General features: G+C 40.3%; 1 protein-coding gene across 2 annotated transcripts in view; it reads left to right on the top strand.

Moving 5' to 3' along the window:
* The window catches only part of LOC108697856 (msx2-interacting protein), a 55,464-nt gene that overhangs the window by 7,503 nt on the left and 26,964 nt on the right, over window positions 1-20,997 (top strand). Inside the window, exons 2-3 of one of the 2 annotated variants that reach the window (XM_018228306.2) lie at window positions 808-1,128; window positions 4,207-4,677. In XM_018228306.2, the coding sequence (XP_018083795.1) occupies window positions 808-1,128; window positions 4,207-4,677 (792 nt within the window). The remainder of the gene's footprint in view (window positions 1-807; window positions 1,129-4,206; window positions 4,678-20,997) is intronic. The other variant, XM_041571776.1, reaches the window with a different exon arrangement.

Below are 20,997 nucleotides of genomic sequence, written 5' to 3'. Positions count from 1 at the left end.
CTCTTTGATGCTTCTTTTGCATTTTTAGTGTTTTATTTAAATACATTTCTATTGCTGTCTGAATGTCTATATACATATGAGGAACATTATATGGGGAAATATCGGCCAAAACTGCTTCTAGAGAGTGTTTCTCCTTTCGTTGCTGGAGCCCGGGGAGCTGCTGAAACACAAGCTGGCAGTATTTGAATTTTTTGTTCTTTATTTTTCCCCTTTTGTTACCAAAATTACAAATGGCCTGAAATGACTTCCAGATGTGTTTGTGGCACAAACCGGAGAAAGTCATCCCTCCTTTTCTTAAATATTAAAGGGCTTTGTGCTACATCTGGATATGATATTCTGTTCTGTTTAGTGCCATGAGCAAGTCATTCAGTCATGCAGCTTATTGTGTAATATTTGCTGTTTAGCATTATTATTGAGCAGGTCTGGCCTCCATTTCTCTGACTGATTCAGCATTTCTAATGTCGGTCAGAAACAGTATCGTTTGGCCTTTAATTAGGACTGCTGGTGATCTAAGCTCTGCAGGAATCAAAGTGTGTGACTATTGGATTTATTGATATCTACTGTAAGTTCTACGTGTATATATATATATATATATATATATATATATATATAATATATATATATATATATATATATATATATATATATATATATAGTCCATATCTCTTACTGCCATTTCTGCATTTTTATTTCCTAATGGTTTTTTGCCGATGTTAATCCTTGCCCTAAATATAATTATATTGTAACGTGTAACCATAACATTGACTCCCCCCCCCTCCCTTTTTGTTTTCTCTTTGCTTTTTATAGATATGGACGTGTCGAAAGTGTCAAAATTTTGCCCAAGAGGGGATCTGATGGTGGCGTGGCTGCGTTTGTGGATTTTGTGGATATCAAAAGTGCACAGAAGGCACACAATGCCGTTAATAAAATGGGAGACAGAGACCTTCGAACGGATTACAATGAACCAGGCACCATTCCGGGTGCCGCTCGAGTTTTGGATGATACAGTTTCCATAACGTCTCGTAGTAGAGAGGTTTCTGGGTTCAGAGGAAGTGCTGGAGGGCCCACTTACGGCCCTTCACAATCCCTTCATGCACGGGAAGGACGTTATGAACGGAGACTCGATGGGTAAGTTGTAAGGTTTCTCTAGGCAGGTATTTTGTTTTTATTATTATGAGGAAAAAAAAAAAAACCAAACTCGCATAGGGCCCCCAGATGGATTTAAAATGTTGGGAGATCTGTTTGCTTCCTCATGGGTTTGGAAACCATTCTTATTCTAATGGCTGGGTTCTTGTGGATCTACTAAGGATTGGCTGGATGGATGTCCGCTTAAACTTCAGTCTTTCTCTGGAAGTATTGCATGGGTTTGACTGCGTTCTGGATTGATCTTCTCCCTGCCTGTGGATGGTACCGCTGCTCTGGATTTATCCATGGAGTTTACAAGGATTCAACCTCTAAACTAAACAGTCGCTGGAGTGGTATATTCCATAAAGTCTACAGCAGGCAGCATTGTAGGATTATGGCAGCAGCGTAGCACTGGAAATGGATTGATCACAAACAAGACTTTTCTTATGCACTTCATGCAAGCAAGAGTCTGGATTGTGCACCCAAAAGAATTTGGAATATACAAGTGAAGGCAGAAGACTGCTCTGAATGGATTTGCACAAATGGATTTATCACATGGCTTGCGTATCTGTTACACTAAAAGGGCTACATGTGGAACTCTTCTCTGGGATATCTATTCTTTGTTGAGCGATATAGACATTTACTGGACTGGTGCTGCAATGGTATTAAAGTGTTAAAAAGTTATATAGGAACACTTCTAAACACACACGTAACTTTTTCTTTAAATGGGTATTTTTGAGTGAATATTTTTCTTATGATGTGGGAAATAATTGCCCTGGATCGCAACAACCTACCCAAGTTAAGGAATGGCTTCATTAGACTAAACCGTGGATCCCTTGAATTTCAGAAGACTTTTTTTGTTTTTTTTCAACCAGCTGCTTGATTAATAGGAATTGACTTATTTTTCTTTTAATCCTTTTGTTCCAAAATCCACAGTGGATTAATATGAAATAAGGGGGATGGATATTTTTCTATACATATATATATTTTTTTTTTTAAACCATAGGATGGCTAACCCCTCTGGATTGGTTCATCATGGCTTTTTTACTTTTTCGTCTTCTCACTAAGAATTTTGTTTTTCATCCAAAGTACTTTTGGTCAATGTTGAAACCCTTTGCCATTTTGCCTCATTGAGAAGGTGGATTACCCATGTAAAGGGACCAAATTGGGGAAGTTATGTTCTCAAATCACTCCCTAGATTTAATTGGGATTTAGGTCGTGTTTCCTCACTTGGAAAAGGTTGGTATGTGCTGCCCTATATATATTAGCCCCTATCCTAACCCACGTCACCCTTTATTTCCACTAACCCCAGTAGAATGAATAGATCTATAAATATATGTATTAAACGGCTTTTGTTAGAACTTCCAGGCCTTCCGTCTCTGCTTTCTCCTCTGCTCCTTTACTACAGTGATTAATAAATGATAGCAATTGTATTGGTGTGTGTGTGTATAGCTGGGAATCTTGCGTCTGACTTTTCCCTAATGCTTTTCTCATTCTTTATGAGAAAAGTAGAGAGACTTTCCTGTCTTTCTAGCTTTAAATAATGACATTGTTAGTAATTATTTTAAGTGTAAACAATTAGCAATTTTGGGTTTGGGTTAAATAAAACATATAATTAATCATCAAGAAATATAGGCCATAAACATTTGCTGGCAAAAAGGGGGTAATTACTGAAGACTACCTATTCCGCTCCGAGTGAAGCAGCAAAGATTTTTTCAGTTTTTTTTTTTTCTAAACCTGCAATAAAGGAATGGACTTGTTTCGTCAGAAGACAGACTGCTCAGAGATGGGAAGCAATGATTAAGGCAATTTTAACAACTGGTCATGTTAAAAGAGCCATATTATGTTTGTATACCACATTAATACACTAAAGTCATAAAGCAGTAAGCCTCATAGCATAACGAACACAGGACCATTTCCAGCAAGTGACTGCACTCTCAACTAGCTTCCACATATTAAACAACTTGTGTAGAAATAAGTAAACACCTCCCTACGTATACAATACGAACATCCACTGCTACTTTTAAGGTTGAGTCTGATAGGTAATATTCAGCTGATACTCAATCACTAGACGGTTGAAATAAGATGCATTGTGGGATTACAAGTTGCTGCCTCAAAAGGACAGTATGTACATCTAAGCCGATTGTTAGCCTTTGTATATTTTAAGTGATTGCACTTATAGGCTAGCTTTGGACCATGTCAACAACCACTCCAGAATCGGTCTGGCTGCATGTCTGCAGTGATGCAAACAATTGCACCATTGAGGGTCACCCACACGTTGTCACAGCTTTGCTTAAAGGGGTGGTTCACCTTTAAGTTAACTTTTAGTATGTTATAGGATGGTTAATTCTAAGCAACTTTACAATTGGTCTTTATTTATTGTTTAGATGGGGGTCATTGACCCCATCTAAATAAACAATTGCTCTGTAAGGCTACACATTTATTGCTATTGCTACTTTTTTATTACTCCTCTTCCTATTAAGCCCTCTCCTATTCGTATTCCAGTATCTTATTCAAATCACTGCATGGTTGTAGGATAATTTGGACCTTAGCAACAAGGTGGCTGAAATTGCTTATAAATAAAAAGCTAAGTAACTAAAAATGAAAACCAATTGCAAACTCTCTACATCATACTAACAGTTAATTTAAAGGTGAACAATCCCTTTAAGGCTGGTCCTTGTGTTTCCAAGCATGCTCTTACATTTTTCTAGTGCAGTCTTCAGTAATTATCCTAGTTATTGATTGATTCAACCATGCGCATAGATGCTATTAGTTTTTTTTCCTTATCATTTTACATATTTTGTTTAGGCTCTAACCACAACTTATATACTTTTTTCAAAACTTTTCTTTCTCAGCCAGTGCAAAAAGTTTTAATTATTCACAGTGAATAATTTCCAGGAAAAGTCTTACAACCTAGAAACAATGATCATGCTAATGAGTGGATAGGCAGATAGTAAAATTTTGTTTATTTCTCATTAATTTAATCAAAGTGGTAGGCAGGTTTGCTTGCATGAAGTGCGTGTCTCATGAAACCCTTTCATTGCTAGCAACTAAAGCACTCTTTCCCTTTTCTCTTTGCAGAACTTCTGATACAAGGGAGCGAACGTATGAACAGAGTGCCTATGGACACCACGAGCGTGGGACTGGATTTGACCGAACTCGAAATTACGATACGGATTACTATAGAGACGCGCGAGAACGGACCTTACAGCATGGAATATACTATAACTCAAGGCGAAGCCCTACCCGATTTGACACTCACGATACCCGCTATGAATCCAGGGCCCGAGAGCAGTTTACATTACCCAGTGTTGTTCACCGGGACATTTTCAGAAGCGAACTTTCACGGGAGGTACGAGGGAGACGCCCTGAACGGAATTACCAGCACAGCAAGAGCCGGTCACCCCATTCATCCCAATCTAGGAACCAGTCTCCTCAAAGGTTGGCTAGCCAAGCATCACGGCCAACCAGATCTCCCAGCGGCAGCGGATCCAGGAGTAGATCCTCTAGTAGTGACTCTCTCAGCAGCAGCAGTAGTACCAGTAGTGACAGGTAGGTCTGATAGTGTCACACAACCACTGCAAATCCATGGATTACACTTGTGTTGAGCAGTGCAATCATGTGCAGATCTGGACAACATTTTCCCTATTTATCACCTCTGCCTGCTAGGTCAGTGAGTCAGCGGAGCAACAAGAATAGAAAGAGAGAGGGGTTTTATAACCTGCTTTCTAATAAAATAAATAGAATATATAAAAAAAAAAGAAATTGCGTTAAAGAACCACTAAGAGTCGCTGACCTAACTTGCAGACAAAATTTGTGATGCTTATGTTGTCACTATCACAACACAACTGTCATAAATATAACTCAAGTATAATTTCCTAATGTGTTTTTTTAATTTCATAAACATTTCACAGTAAAACGGTCTCAATATGCATTCAAATCCATCCCAGACTTGTTACACAGAGTGCTGTTTGAAGGAGAAGGAAAGGCTAAAATTAATTTATTTAAAAATAAATACAACAGCAAACCCTCAAAGTAACACTGATCTGAGTCCTCTGTCAAAAGAAACACCACAATCTGTTGGCAATAAACTGCTTCGGTGGCTTACCTTCTCCTTTAATAAGACATTCCTCTAAAAATAACATGGATTATGATTATTTTGTGGTAATGACTTTAATATAGATGGGTCTCTCACATCAGTGAATGATACAGTGGATGAGCGTCTACTACCGCTGTGTTTTTATTTATAACAAAGCTGTGCCAGTAAAGGGCAGTCTCAAGGATTTGGCAGGAGATCAAGGGTCTAAATATAAACTTATTGTTCTTTAAAGGAATTGTTCATTGTAAAAATAAAAACAAAAACTGGGTAAAAAGATAGGCTGTGCAAAATAAAAAATGTTTCTTATATAGTTATAGGCAAAAATGTAATGTATAAAGGCTGGCGTGACTGGGTGTGTAACATAATAGCCAGAACACTACTTCCTGCTTTTCAGCTCTCTTGCTTTCCACTGATTGGTTACCCTGGCTGTCTATTTACACAGTTTTTATTTTCACACTGAACTGTTCCTTTAAAGGGATTGTTGACGTTCAAAACTTTTTTACAGTTCAGTTGTTTTTCCAAATAATTTCTGTTTTCTATTTGTTTTCTCATGTTGCAGTGAAAACAGTTTGCAATTGGTTTTCATTTTTTACTTTTTGTGTTTTTTGAGTTATTTAGCTTTTTATTCAGCAGCTTTGCAGTTTTCAATTTCAGTAATCTGGTTGCTAGGGCCCAGCTTACCCTAGTAACCATGCATTGATTTGAATACAAGACTGGACTATGAATAGGAGAGGCCTGAATAGAAAGATGAGTAATAAAAAGAAGCAATAACAATACATGTGTAGCCTTAAAGAGCATTTGCTTTTTAGATGGGGTCAGTGACCCCATCTGCACCTGAATTAATGGGCTGCCAGACAAGCACCAGGAACAATAAACCTAAATCTTAAATTTCGGGAAACCGGTATAAAAAATAAAAGATGGAAAGCAATTGAAAAAGAGATTTATTTCTGGTGAACAATCTGAAAACAACTCAACTGGAAATAAGTGTTGAGAAGGTGAACAACCCCTTTAAATGGCAAGTCAACCCTAAATAAAAATTTGCTTAATAAGTGAAAACCTAATTTAAGCAACTTTCCAATATATATTAATTAAACATTTTCAGTGCTTTTAAAGTTATTATAAAAATGTTTGCTGTTACGTGCAGCATTTGCTTAATTCCTGATTATTCCTTTTTAAACAATGTTGGAAAAGTTTTGGTTCCCCAGCAAAGTCAGGTCTTTTAATCAGCTTCCTTGTCTTACATTTTATCAACAGTCTCAGAATAGAAAGGGACAGACAAACACCGCGTTCAATAGCAATACATATGCAAACTAGAGAGGTACATTTCCTGAAGAAAATGTGAGTGGTGCTTGCCGTGGCAAAACTCAGGCCCAAATCTGATTGGCTGTTGTTGCCCCGCCCCTTTTTTTCCTAATTGTGAACCACAGTCACTCAGTGACTAACATACCAAAGTTTGGGAATGCTGTCATTTAATGTGTAAAAATGGCAGCATTTCTATTTTTTTCTATTGAAAATCAATGAATGAAATTTGATTGGTTGTTGTGGCTCCGCCCACTTTTTCTAAAACTTGAAGTGGAAACCCCCAGCGACCACATTTGTGATATTCAAAGGTCCCTGACATCAATACTGAGAGAATGGCAGCCTTCTTAATTTTTCCCATTAAAACCAATCAAGAAATCTGATTGGTTTGGTTTTGGCTCCACCCACTTTTCTTCATTTTAATCCCAGTCCCCCCAGTGACCAACTGTGCCAACTTTGAGGAGGCTGCCATTAACCGTCTAAGAGCGGGCAGCAGTTTAAAATTTTCCTATTTAATTGAATGGCTGAAATTTGATTGGCTGTTATAGACCCCGCCCACTTTTTGTAAATTTTGGCTGCAGTCACCCAGTGACCCACCGGTGCCAAGTTTGGAGCTCTGGCTTTATTACTGTGAGAATTACAGCTGTTTACATTTTCTCATTGAAGTCAATAGGGAAAATCTGATTGGTTGTTTGCGGCTCCGCTCACTTTTTTGGGTCCCCAAAATAGGACAGAAAAGTCACAACACCCCATTCCCCGAATAAGCTGAACGGTTTGACACCTCATTCATGGGTCTGCGACAAACTAATTATTCGATAAATTCCCCATTATAAGTCAATGGGCAAATTTGGGGACCTCTCCTGCCCCGGGGGTAAAACTTATACCCTCGTGTGGGGTATCATCTGACACAGGTCGCAAACCTCTTCAAATGTGGTAAATTTAACGTTTCTACAAGATTCCCTCTCTGCGCTAGAATCCGTCAAAAGTTGGCCTCAATGTTAATCTATGGGACTTTTCGGGGTGGTTAATTGCCCCCGCAAGGGGCAATTAACCACCCACCCCTTAGAAAAGTCATACCACCCCATTCCCGATTAAGCCGCACGATTTGACACCTCATTCATGGGTCTAGGACAAACGGTGCGGGACTAGTTACGCGCCAAACTTTCATATGGAAGAAGAATAAAAATAAGTTTGCAAGATAACAGTAGTGATGCTTTGCTTCGCAAGCACCACTAATAACTTAAAACCCATAGAACATTTGTAATGCATGTGTATTGCAAAGTTGCTTAGAATGTTTTCTTTTATTAGGCAAATTTTTATTTTGGGGTTGACTTGCCATTTCATTGTCTTGCTGAGCCTGTGGCGCTCTAGCTGCTGTTAAGATATTATTAATAAGAATTGCCACTGTTAGAATGCAGAGAGTTGTAATTTAACAGCCTGAGGTTTGATGCCTCCATGCTAGATGCTCAGGTTCTGGTTGAAGAGCAGCGTTAGTAGGCATGCTTCTTTTTTTCTAATTCCCAAATCATCTGTTGGCAGTTAGTGATTGAATTTTGGGTGTACAGAATCCCTAATGGGACATGAATTATTCACAACTATCACGCAGCCTTGGTGCCATCCAAATACTGTTTGCTGCCATACATCATTTATAGAAGCAGCTGCTGGACAAACATGGGAGTGGGGAGGGTTGCACCTTTGCTAGGGCTTGGGTACAAAATGGATCTCTTAATCTCTGAGGTAGGACTGGCAATGCTTGTGTAAAGGCTGAAATATAGTTTGTACACAGCTGTCCCTCTGTTCAGATATTAATGTTAATTTTAATGCAGGTCAAATAATATAAGACATTGGCTGGTTCCGATGTTTATCATTTTGCCTATTGTGAGCTGCAGTTCTGCGTTTTCTGGACTTGGCAGCAGTTGCTAATCTCTGCACTTAGTTCTGCGATGACCTCTAAAAGTGCATCTAGTAACTGCTAAATAACAACTGCTAAAACTGATAAAGCAATGTTTTTGTTTGCTGCCATGCTTTCCTGGTGTTTCTTTTTGAGTAGATATGGAGACCAGTAAATAATCACTAGCCGTTACTATTGTATAATGCAACATGGAAGCTGGTTAAGTAACCTCATTAATTTTATAAACATAAGGTTAAAGAGGACCTGCCACCCAGAAACACAAAGCTGTATAATAATAGTCCTTTTCAAATTAAACATAAAATCCAATTTCTATTTTTAATTAAAACATTCATATCTGTTTTAAGCTCATTTAAAAATCTCAGCTGTCAATCAAATATTGTCTGACTGTCTCTATGCCTTAGGCTAGAGTCTTGCACAGAACCAATTTGTTAAACCTGAACCCGACCCGCAACCAGAATACTTACCCGCTTGGACCCGCTACCCGACCTACAAGTACCTTATCCATAACCCGCTGACCATCAAGAAACAGGAAGTGCGGTCGTTGTAAACTGGAAGTGACATCATTAGAAGTTGGTGTGATCAGAAAAAAATGAGTAAAACAGGAAGTGCTGTCGTTGTAAACAGAAAGTGACATCATTAGAAGTAGGTGTAATTAGAAAAAATTGAGTAAGATTCGCTTTTGAGAAGACCTGGGACCCGAACAGCGACCCACAAACCCGGAGAATCGCCGACCCGCGTCTATACCTGCTCCCGAAACTTCTATCTGCAGCCCACAGGGTTCCGCAGGTTTTTGCGGGTAACCCACAGGTACCCGACCTGCTGCAGAACTCTACCTTAGGCATAGAGGTGGGGCAGACAATTACTTTAACTTTCCATTCAGCACTTTCTATATGTCACTGCTCTCCACATATTCCCCCCAATCTCTTCACCATTTAATTGTGTAACCAGGACATGGGGATGGACATCAGGTCCCCCATTCTGGTGCACAAACAAGATTCTGAGATGATACAAGACTTAATAACAGTGTCCACAAAATGGCATCTGCCTGCTTTTATAATTATTAATTCCCAGACTGAAGGAAACGAGATTCAAATAATTTATATACAGTAAGTGTAATTAAAGTTCATTTTGCTTGACTAATATGATAAAATAGGATTTTGAATATTTTTTTTGGGCGATGGGTCCCCTTTAAAGCTGGCCATAGAAAACAGATAAAACTGCACACGATTAATTTCTAGCACATGTTTGTTGAGGTGGTCATAGACATAAGAGATCTGCTCGTTTAGTGATGTCGCCAAATGAGCGGATCTCTCGCCAATATACCCACATTGAAGTGGCCGATATCGGGCTGATCCGATCATGGGCCCTAGGGCCCAACGATCGGGTCATAATGGATCTGATACCTGCGGTCAGCGGATTTTTTTAACCTACCCTATCGTGATGGCCAGATATGGATCGGGGACGCCCGTCTGATGTCCCCACACATGGGCCAATATGCTGCCGACTCGGTCTGTCAATCAGATGGGTAATATTGGTTCCTGTATTTTGAATCTCACTATAGCAATAAAGGTATGTGATCTGTTATCTGGAAACCTGTTGTCCAAACAATCTTATTGAATTTATGGGCAGATTTATTAAATGTTGAATTTATGTGAATGTGTCTAATAATTTAGAATATACTCACAACTCGAATGGGAGGTTATTTAAGAAAACATTTCATTGTCTAATATTCGATCGAATATTGCCCGACCTGAAAATTCGAATCAACTTGAATGTCAATAAGGCAATAAACATTTTCAAATGGTTCAACAGACCTCTGCCATTGACTTGTACATGAACTCGGCAGGTTTTAGGTGCCAAATATTCAAACTTGAACTGTTTCCTTGGTCGAGATGTGATAAATATCACAATAGCATTTACATTCAGTTGGGGGATTATAATTCGAATGTGTGAATCCGGAAATTTGAATTTACTATTTGACCCTTAATAAACTTGCCCCTTAATGTTTAAATGATTTTAGACCCAAATTACAGAAAGACCCCTTATGTTGAAAACCCCATTCTGGATAACCGGCTCCGTCCTCCCTTAGCTTTTTTTCTTTAAATTCAAGTTGCCATTTCTCGTTGTGGGAAGGGTTACAGTTTTTGTGTGTATGGCCACCTTAAGAGTTATACTTGGGGGTCTACCCTTACTGATTACTCCGTGGGCTTTATATCTGGAAATCAGAGGCCTGCAATCTTTAAAGGGACACTGTCATGGGAAAAAACATTTTTTTCAAAATGAGTCGGTTAATAGTGCTGCTCCAGCAGAATTCTGCACTGAAATCCATTTCTCAAAAGAGCAAACAGATTTTTTTATATTCAGTTTTGAAATCTGACATGGGGCTAGACATATTGTCAATTTCCCAGCTGTCCCAAGTCATGTGACTTGTGCTCTGATAAACTTCAGTCACTCTTTACTGCTGTACTGCAAGTTGGAGTGATATCGCCCCCTCCCTTTTCCACCCAGCAGCCAAACAAAAGAACAATGGGAAGTTAACCAAATAGCAGCTCCCTAACACAAGATAACAGCTGCCTGGTAGATCTAAGAACAACACTCAATAGTAAAATCCAGGTCCCACTGAGACACATTCAGTTACAGAAAGCATTTCTCTCCTAAAGTGCAGGCACAAGTCACATGACTGGGGGCAGCTGGGAAAGTGACAATATGTCTAGCCCCATGTCAGATTTCAAAATTGAATATAAAAAAATCTGTTTGCTCTTTTGAGAAATGGATTTCAGTGCAGAATTCTGCTGGAGCAGCTCTATTAACTGATGTGTTTTGAAAAAAAAACATGTTTTCTGATGACAGGATCCCTTTAAGCAGTGTAGAGCTGTAGCATGTATCTCTATGAGTTTCACTCTCGTGTTTGAAATGTGACCTGCTGAGCTTTCAGGGTTTCAAAATGAATGAGGCCTGGAAAAACAACAGAGCTCTTTGAAAGTCTGTGACTCGTAACATGTTCCTTTAAACGTATGATCAGTTTTCTGCAGGGAAGAAGAGCAGCAAAATGCCAATGCCTTTTATTTAAATGACCTTACAAGGCATATATGTGAGAAGCACATTTTCTCATTCTGAGTTATGTTCCACGTTCTGTCAAATCCCTGCAATCGGCAGTAACACAAAACTCGTTGGTTTCCAACGACCTTGGCAATCCTTTCTGTCCTGCTGTAATTTCATACAAGCATCACATGTACCAAACTGCAGATAAACCCGGGAGGGAGCGAGTAAGAGTCATCGAGACAATCGGCAGAGACACAACAACACAATATGAAGCATGAAACTTAGTCGCACCTTTTATTTCATTATTCACAGATGATAATGATATTACTTTCAGTGCTTGCTGATAATGCCAGCCCTAGATCTTCTCTTAGCACAGGCGGATGATAAACAAATGAATAACAATGCACAGCTTATAAGGGTTTTCCTCATTTTAAAATGGGATTGTATAGTTTGCAGAAATTAAGTACATTTTGGAAGAGTATAAAGTGCTTCTGTATGGATGAGTGTGATGTGAGAGATCCATTGCTTCTGGCAGTTGTACGCAGTGGCTTGTGGTCAGGTTCTTTGTGTTGCCACCAGTATGTATAAGATTATTGTTACTACTACTAATACTAATACTCTGCTTGGTGTGAACTTATTTTTTAATATATTTTTAAAACATTACATGTTAAAACATATTTCATGCTGCTGGTCCCCCTAGATGGCAGTTAACCATTTTATTGACAGTACTGGCCAATAAAGGCCATCATAAATTACATTTATTATTTTAATAATTATTTTCATACATTCAGATAAAAGCTGCCATATTGTTTCCCTTCATACAGTATGAAGGTATAGCTTATTGTGTGCCCAGAACATTCCTTCTCTGTATATTTGTATTTATACATATGGGAGGAGGAGGTGCCATATTGATTCCCTTAGACAGTACAGTATGAGGGTATAGCTTATTGTGTGCCCAGAACATTCCTTCTCTGTATATTTGTATTTATACATATGGGAGGAGGAGGTGCCATATTGATTCCCTTAGACAGTACAGTATGAGGGTATAGCTTATTGTGTGCCCAGAACATTCCTTCTCTGTATATTTGTATTTATACATAAGGGAGGAGGAGGTGCCATATTGATTCCCTTGGACAGTACAGTATGAGGGTATAGCTTATTGTGTGCCCAGAACATTCCCTATGTTTTCTATTTATACACAGCTCCCATTTGCCTGACTTTGTGCAGCAGGTACAGTAAGAGACTAGTGTATTTAATAAGTGCAGTGCTTAGTGCTTCTCATTAAACATAAAGCTGATGCAATCCGATAGATAATATATGAGAGAGGTGGCAGATTAGCAGACTTTACGTGGCACTTGCTTTTTAATGTCTGTGTAGCAGCCATTGTATAGCAGGGAGTGGTGCTGCTCTATACACGGTTTGCAGGAGATCTTCAGGGGGCTTCATATGAAAGTCATATGAAAAAGTTTGGGAACCCCTGTTAATTCTTTGGAGTTTTGTTTATCAGTGGCTGAGCTTTCAAAGTAGCAACGTAGTATTTCAGCAGTGATATAAAACAGAAAACATTCAATGTGTATTCTGACAAAATTAGACAGGTGCATAAATTTGGGCACCCCAACAGAGATATTATATGAATACTTAGTTGAGCCTTTTGCAAATGTAACAGCCTCTAGATGCCTCCTATAGCCCTTGATGAGTGTCTGGATTTTAACAAGGGCCCCAGTAGTCCCTGAACTAGCCACACAGCCCCTGAACTAGCCACACAGCCCCACAGCATGATGGGACCTCCACCAAATGTGACAGTCGGTAGCAGGTGTTTTTCTTGGAATGCCGTGTTCTTCTTCCCCCATGCAAAGCGCTTTTTGTTATGACAAATAACTCAATTTGTGTCTCATCAGTCCAAAGCACTTTGTTCCCAAATGCCAGTGTCTTGTGTAAATGATCTTTTCCATAGAACAAGCGAGTGTGTTTGTGTGAGTGCAGAAAGGGCTTCTCATCCCCCTGCCATACACATGTTCTTTGTGCAAATTGTGCTGAATTGTAGAACGATGTACAGATACACCTGCATCTGCAGCAAGATCTTGCAGCTCTTTGGAGATGATCTTTGGCTTGTCTGTAACATTCTCACAATCCTCCGCATATGTCGCTCCTGTATATTTCTTGGCCTGTCAGACCTGGGTTTTACAGCAACTGTGCCTGTGGCCTTCCATTTCCTCATTCCATTCCTTACAGTTGGAACTGACAGTTTAAACCTCTGAGATGTTTTTTGTAGCCTTCCCCTAAACCATGTTACTGAACAATCTTTGTTTTCAGATCTTTTGAGAGTTGCTTTGAGGATCCCATGCTGTCACTCTTCAGAGGAGAGTCAAACAGAAGCACAACTTGCAATTGGTCACCTTAAATACCTTTTCTAGTGACTGGACACATCTGCCTATGAAGTTCAAGGCTTAATAAACTAATCCGACCAATTTGGTGTTGCCAGTAATCAGTATTGAGCAGTTACTTGCATTCAAATTAGCAAAATTACAAGGGTACCCACATTTTTGCACAGCCAGTTTTTCACATTTGATTTAATTTCATACAACTGAATACTGCTTCACTAAATATCTTTGCTCAGAAAACACCCCAGTACTCAGATGTTCCTGGAACATACGCCATACGGCCGAACATTTGAATTACCCCCGATATAGCCATGCCGTTAGTGGCATATCGGGGAAAGATCCGCTCGTTTGTCGATGCCGCCAAACGAGCGGATCTTTGAGTCTATGGCCACCTTAACACAAGAAAACAGCTGCCTGGTAGATCTAAGAACAACACTCAATAGTAAAATCCAGGTCCCACTGAGACACATTCAGTTACATTGAGTAGGAGAAACAGCAGCCTGCCAGAAAGTAGTTCCATTCTACAGTGCAGGCACAAGTCACATGACGGGGGCAGCTGGGAAACTGACAATATGTCTAGCCCCATGTCCGATTTTTAAATTGAATATAAAAATCAGTTTGCTCTTTTGAGAAATGGATTTCCAAACAGAATTCTGCTGGAGCAGCACTATTAACTGATGTGTTTTTGGGGGGAAATTTTTTTTTTCCATGAAGTATCACTTTAACGTCTATGGTGAGCTTTACTCTGTACCTTTTCTAAAGGATATTTGTAATAATGTAACACAATGTATCTGTTTGTCTTGTAACAATGTAGCAGTGGAGCTGGGCCTTTCCCTGTGCCCTTCTCTATCACACAACACACAAGAATACAGTGACTTGCTCACGTTCTACTCGCATCCAATGTGTTTCCCCCAGAGATGGATAAAGAAGCTGTTCAGCAGCTGAGTCCCAGGAGCCGCAGGGAGCTCATCTGTTACATTTGCATCTCTGCAATCCATTGTTTTAGCAGCTGTCCCAGCCAATCAGATTAGCCAGAACCACACAGAGAAAGCAGAGAAATGAAACCGTGAATAAAGGGGAAACTCGTTTTTATGATATTTTCCTTAGAATCACGTTTCACTCTGAGAAAAGGTCGCGGTTATGTGTCAGATCCTGAGCACTTGTGGGTTTTGCATAAGTCTCTTTCTGAACTAAAAATACAAAGGGCAAGTGCTATCCTCCCCCTGCAGAATGCTAAGGGTTGATGTTTGATGTGTCGTGTGCGTGGGAATGAAACACAAAGACGACTTCTTTATCTGATGTGTGTGTGTGTGTGTGTGTGTTGGGCAGGAGCCATGGGAGTTGTGCTGCAGTCAGGCTGCCCAAATCCTGCAAAATGCTAAGGGACTCCTTGTTTGTATGTGTGCAACCAGTCTGGGCTGGAATAATCCAGTTTCACTTGGCTATGGGCCACCTCCCAAGGACTCTCCGTGCTCTTTCTCCTCCCAGTGCTCGTGCCTGATGGGCTAACACTCTCTAATAATGTGCCAACTGCTTCCCAATTAACCCAGATATGTTGCGAGGCACTGTGGGAGGGAACTTGCTCAGCTACATTGCTGCGAGGCCCAGCTTCTGTCCATACTTATTAGCAACTTGTATTTATAAAATGCCAATATATTCTGCAGTGTTCTACATTTAATGTGTGTGTTCTTATGTTTGTACAAAATGTAGTATAATCTAGGGATGCGCCGAATCCACCAAATCCCCAAATAGAGGCCTGTAAAATACCGGCCAGGTGGAAACCCTATCCCCGAATCCTTGGTGAAAGATTTGGCTGAATATCGAACTGAATCCTAATTTGCATATGCAAATTAGGGTCAGGAAAAGAAAAAAAATCGGGGGGAAATTATTTTGTGACGTAAAGTCACGGCATTTCCCTACCCAAACCTAATTTACATATGCAAATTAGGATTCAGTTCGGCCAGGCACAAGGATTCAGCCGAATCCGAATCCTGCTGAAAAAGGCTGAATCCTGAATTTAATCCTGGATTCGGTGCATCCCTAGTACAGGTATAGGATCCCTTATCCGGAAACCCGATATCCAGAAAGCTCCGAATTACGGAATGGCTGTCTCCCATAGACTCCATTTTATCCAAATAATCCACATTTTTAAAAATGATTTCCTTTATCTGTGTAATAATAAAACAGTAACTTGTACTTGATCCCAACTAAGATATAATTAATCCTTATTGGAAGCAAACCCATCTTATTGGGTTTGTTTAATGTTTTAATGAATTTCTAGTAGACTTAATGCATGAAGACCCAAATTACGGAAAGATCCGTTATCCGGAAAACCCCAAGTCCCGAGCATTCTGGATAACAGGTCCCATACCTGTATAATCCAAATAGGGATGCACCGAATTCAGGATTCGGTTCGGGAAGAAAGTAGAAAATCTTGTTACATTCCCACCCCTAATTTGCATATGCAAATTAGGGTTTTGTATACGGCCAAATCTTTCACAAAGGATTCGGTGGATCAGCCCAATCCAATATAGTATATTCGGTGCATCCCTAAATCCAAATAATCCAGATTTTTAAAAATGATTTCCTTTTCCTGTGTAATAATAAAACAGTCGCTTGTAGTTGATCCCAACTAAGATATAATTAATCCTTATTGGAGGCAAAACCAGTCTATTGGCTTTATTTCACGTTTAAATGATTTTCTAATAGACTTAAGGTATGAAAAGATCCATTATCCAGAAAACCCCAGGTCCTGAGTTTACAATCCCTGTTTCTCATTGCTGCCACGTTCCATCAGGGAAGCTTTTTCTTGTGTGTATTCTGCTTTTTAATGCAGTAGCATTTTTTAGACTGGATGCAACAGTAACAAAACTATTCCAGAATCAACCTCTATTGCTGTCCTTTTTGTAGTCATTTAGTCTAAAATAGATCTCTTGTACCAAGGTTGTTGAAATTTTAAGGAGAGCTAAAAGCTAACTAATGAAGTATGTAGAAATGTTGTACATGATGTTTTGTGCTTCTGTACCAGCCCAAGGCAACCACAGCCCTTTAGCAGTAAAGATCTGTGTCTCCAAAGATGCCCCAGTAGCTCCCCATCTTCTTTTCTGCTGATTCACTGATTCACATGCTCTGTGCTGCTGTCACTTACTGAGCTTAGGGAGCCACTCACAATATACAGTACACATAGAATAGAAATGTCACAATATAAGGCTGATTAGTCATTAATACAGATAATTACTACATGGCAGCACAGAAACCAGTGCAATTAGCATCAGAATTGAATAATCAGCAAACCTGTAGCATCAGCTTATATTACAGCCAGGGAAGCTCATTTTCTGCTGCTGGATAATTAGTGACGAGCCCTAAGCTTAGCTTCTCAACAGCCAATCAGAGCCCACTGAGCATGTGAGTGTCACAGACACTTTCCAAGATGGTGACCCCCTGTGACAAGTTTGAAGTCCTGGATCATTGCTGCTATTGACAAGCTCAAACTTTAGCCTCCTGCAATAAGTTCACTATAGAAAATAGGACATTTTTAGCCATATTCATTTTTAGCGTTTAGTTCTCTTTTAATGGAACTAAATATGTCCAGGATGGGGACGTTCCCATGCACATCAGAGAGGCGCGGGGAGAGACAATTGCATTAAGCTTCACACATGGGACTCGTATGGACCCCTCCTAATGCTGCTTGTTATACTGTTTGCTAATCCTCTTTTTATTATAGGATACAAATGGCACCTCAGGGGGTAAGTAGGGGGAGTCTCTTTCTGGTCCTTTCCCTTTCTTACCCCATGCTGTGAATTTCACATGTAGCACAGCCCTTCCTTTCTGCCTCGGCCCTGCTCTCTCTTCTGATAGGATAATCTGTTGCAGGTTTTCATGTAACACAGTATCACACACAAGTGCGCTTAGTTTTCTGAAGTCGTCCCGAAGTTTACTCGTGAGGCAACTTCAGAAAATGAATCGCCGTATGTGCATTGCCACAGGCAATTTTCATTTTAGCCAGCGGAGGGCAGGGGGAAGGCAGTTCGGGGAGATACTGCGACTAATATCCCCCAACTGCTTCCACTTGCTAGAATGAAGAATCGGCTGCGGAATTGCACTCACGGCACTTCGTTTTCCGAAGTAGCCTCACGAGGAAACTTCGGGCGACTTTGTAAAACAAAGCGCTGTGAGTGCCATGCCGCAGGCGATTTTTCATTCTAGCAGAAGACGGGGAAGCAGTTGGGAATTTCCCAGTGTGACCTTACCCTTAAGGCGAAGTCACACAGAGCTACAGGTATGGGACCTATTATACAGAATGCTCGGGACCTGGGGCTTTCTGGATAATGGATCTTTCCGTAATTTGCATTTTCATACCTTATGTCCACTAGAAAATCATATTAACATTAAATAGACCCAATAGGCTGGTTTTGCCTCAAATAAGGAATAGGATTAATTATATCTTAGTTGGGATCAAGTACAAGCGACTGTTTTATTATTACACAGAAAAAGGAAATCATTTTTAAAAATCTGGATAATTTGGATAAAATGGAGTCTATGGGAGACGGCCTTTCCGTAATTCAGAGCTTTTTGCATAATGGGTTTCCAGGTAACGGATCCTATATTTTTACTAGTAGCAGCTACCTGTTGTGGCTACAAAATGCCAAAAATTACCTTTCCATAGACAATACTAAGGATTTGCTACATAAAAAACACGTAGGGGCAAATTCACTAACAATCGTAGTTTCGTCAGGCGCAACTTCGCCGCGCTTCACCGCACTTCGCCAGGCGTAGTTCCGCCAGCGCTCCGCAAATTCACTAAAATCCGAAGTTGCGCTCAGGGGTAGCGTAAGGTTGCGAAGTTGCGCTAGCGTTGATCCGCTATGTAAAGCGAAGTTACGCTAGCGAAGGCTAATTTGCATACGGCGCGAAATTCAAATTTCAATGGAGGAATACGTATCAGCACTACAAATGCCTAGAAAACCTTCAAATCAGCAAATAAAAAGTTTATTTTGCCCTACACATGTGCCCACTGTCTAGGTAAGTTGCCATGAGTCAGGAAATGTAGGGGGGAAGGAGGGGAGCCCCAAAAAACTACTCCAGCGTTCGTTAGTGAATTTGCGCAGTAACAAAAATGCCAAACGCTAGCGAATTAACGCTAGCGTTTGGCGCTTCGGCGCTTAGTGAATTTGCCCCGTAGTGTCTTAGCAAAGCCAATGATCACTATTTTTTAGTTTGTAGTTGCTACTAATAGCTCTGTTTGTCTTCACCCTTGAAGTTCTTCAGTTACATGATAATGGTAATGTTAATGGCTTGAGTGTTTCTTGTCCTTTAAGGGATACTGTCATGGGAAAAAAAAAAAAATTTCAAAATGAATCAGTTAATAGTGCTTCTCCAGCAGAATTCTGCACTGAAATCCATTTCTCAAAAGAGCAAACAGATTTTTTTATATTCAATTTTGAAATCTGACATGGGGCTAGACATATTGTCAATTTCCCAGCTGCCCCCAGTCATGTGACTTGTGCTCTGATAAACTTCAGTCACTCTTTACTGCTGTACTGAAAGTTGGAGGGATATCGCCCCCCTCCCTTTTCCCCCCCAGCAGCCAAACAAAAGAACAATGGGAAGGTAACCAGATAGCAGCTCCCTAACACAAGATAACAGCTGCCTGGTAGATCTAAGAACAACACTCAATAGTAAAATCCAGGTCCCACTGAGACACATTCAGTTACATTGAGAAGGAAAAACAGCAGCCTGCCAGAAAGCATTTCTCTCCTAAAGTGCAGGCACAAGTCACATGACATGGGGCAGCTGGGAAATGGACAAAATGTCTAGCCCCATGTCAGATTTCAAAATTAAATATAAAAAAATCTGTTTGCTCTTTTGAGAAATGGATTTCAGTGCAGAATTATGATGGAGCAGCACTATTAACTGGTGCCTTTTGGAAAAAACATGTTTTCCGATGACAGGATCCCTTTAAGGTCTGGGACACACTGGGCGATTTGGGAAGATTTAGTTGCCTGGAGACTAATCGCCGCAACTTTTCTCCCCGAATGCCTCCCCTCCGGCGCTAATCACACACGGCGATTAGTTTTCCAAAGTCGCCTGAAGTTGCCTCACGAGGACACTTAGGGCGACTTCGGAAAACGAATCGACGCATGTGATTAGCGCAACCGATTTTTTATTTTATCCAGGCGCAGAGCGAGGGGAGGCATTCGTCGAGAAAAGTCACATCGATTAGTCGCCAGGCGACTAAATCTCCCCAAATCGCCCAGTGTGTCCCAGCCCTTAAAGGTCAATTCATCCCTGAAGCATCTTTTTCTGAGGGGTCTTTGCTGCTGCCTCTGACCCCACCTTGTTAGTGGAGATTTACAAGCCCAGAGGAGGACATCTACAATTTCATTTATGGTCACAACTTGCTCTTGTCCTTGTTCAGTAAAGTTGATGTTGGGGGGAAAAATCCTGCTCTTGATCATATGTTGCACTCTCTCACCACTCCGGGTGTGCGCAGACCAGCTTGCCTCTATTACTGATTATATAGTGTGAGCCATTGAGAATCTGTGGCTCATTTTACACCTGGGCTTTCCCTATCTTACTCACACATGGAATCTTAGCCAAAAACTTGCCATGAATCTGAAATGTGTCCTCGGAAGAGCAGAGTGACTGTTATTTCATTAAGGGCAGAGTCACACACGAAGATTCGGGGAGATTTAGTGGCCTGGCGACAAATCGCCTCTTTTTCGGGCGACTAAGTTTGGTTAATATTGCCTGTACTTTCTGTCCTTGAAATAGAAAAGCAGAAGATGAAATGGCCGGGGAGGTGTATTTAGGCTGCCGGGGTCTCCTCTATTCAGAGAGCGGTTGCCTTAAAAGCCCATCCAGACTAGTTTAGAGAAGGTCACAGGAGCCAAAGCACACACATAAAGAAGGATGGGGGGTGATATAATATGCTTTGTGTAAATTGAGCTATTTCCAGTCATGCACCAGTCTCCACTGACTACACAGTAGTTATTGGATCTGTTATCCAGAAAGCTCTGAATTACGGAAAAGCGGTCTCCCGTAGACTCCATTTTATCCAAATAATCAAAATGTTTAAAAATGATTTCCTTTTTCTTTGTAATAATAAAACAGTAGTGTGTACTTGATCCCAACTAACA

Source organism: Xenopus laevis, chromosome 7S, assembly GCF_017654675.1.
Source record: "Xenopus laevis strain J_2021 chromosome 7S, Xenopus_laevis_v10.1, whole genome shotgun sequence".
NCBI lineage: Eukaryota > Metazoa > Chordata > Amphibia > Anura > Pipidae > Xenopus > Xenopus laevis.
Note: the sequence above shows the minus strand (reverse complement) of the source record. Positions and strands in the feature narration are given on the sequence as shown.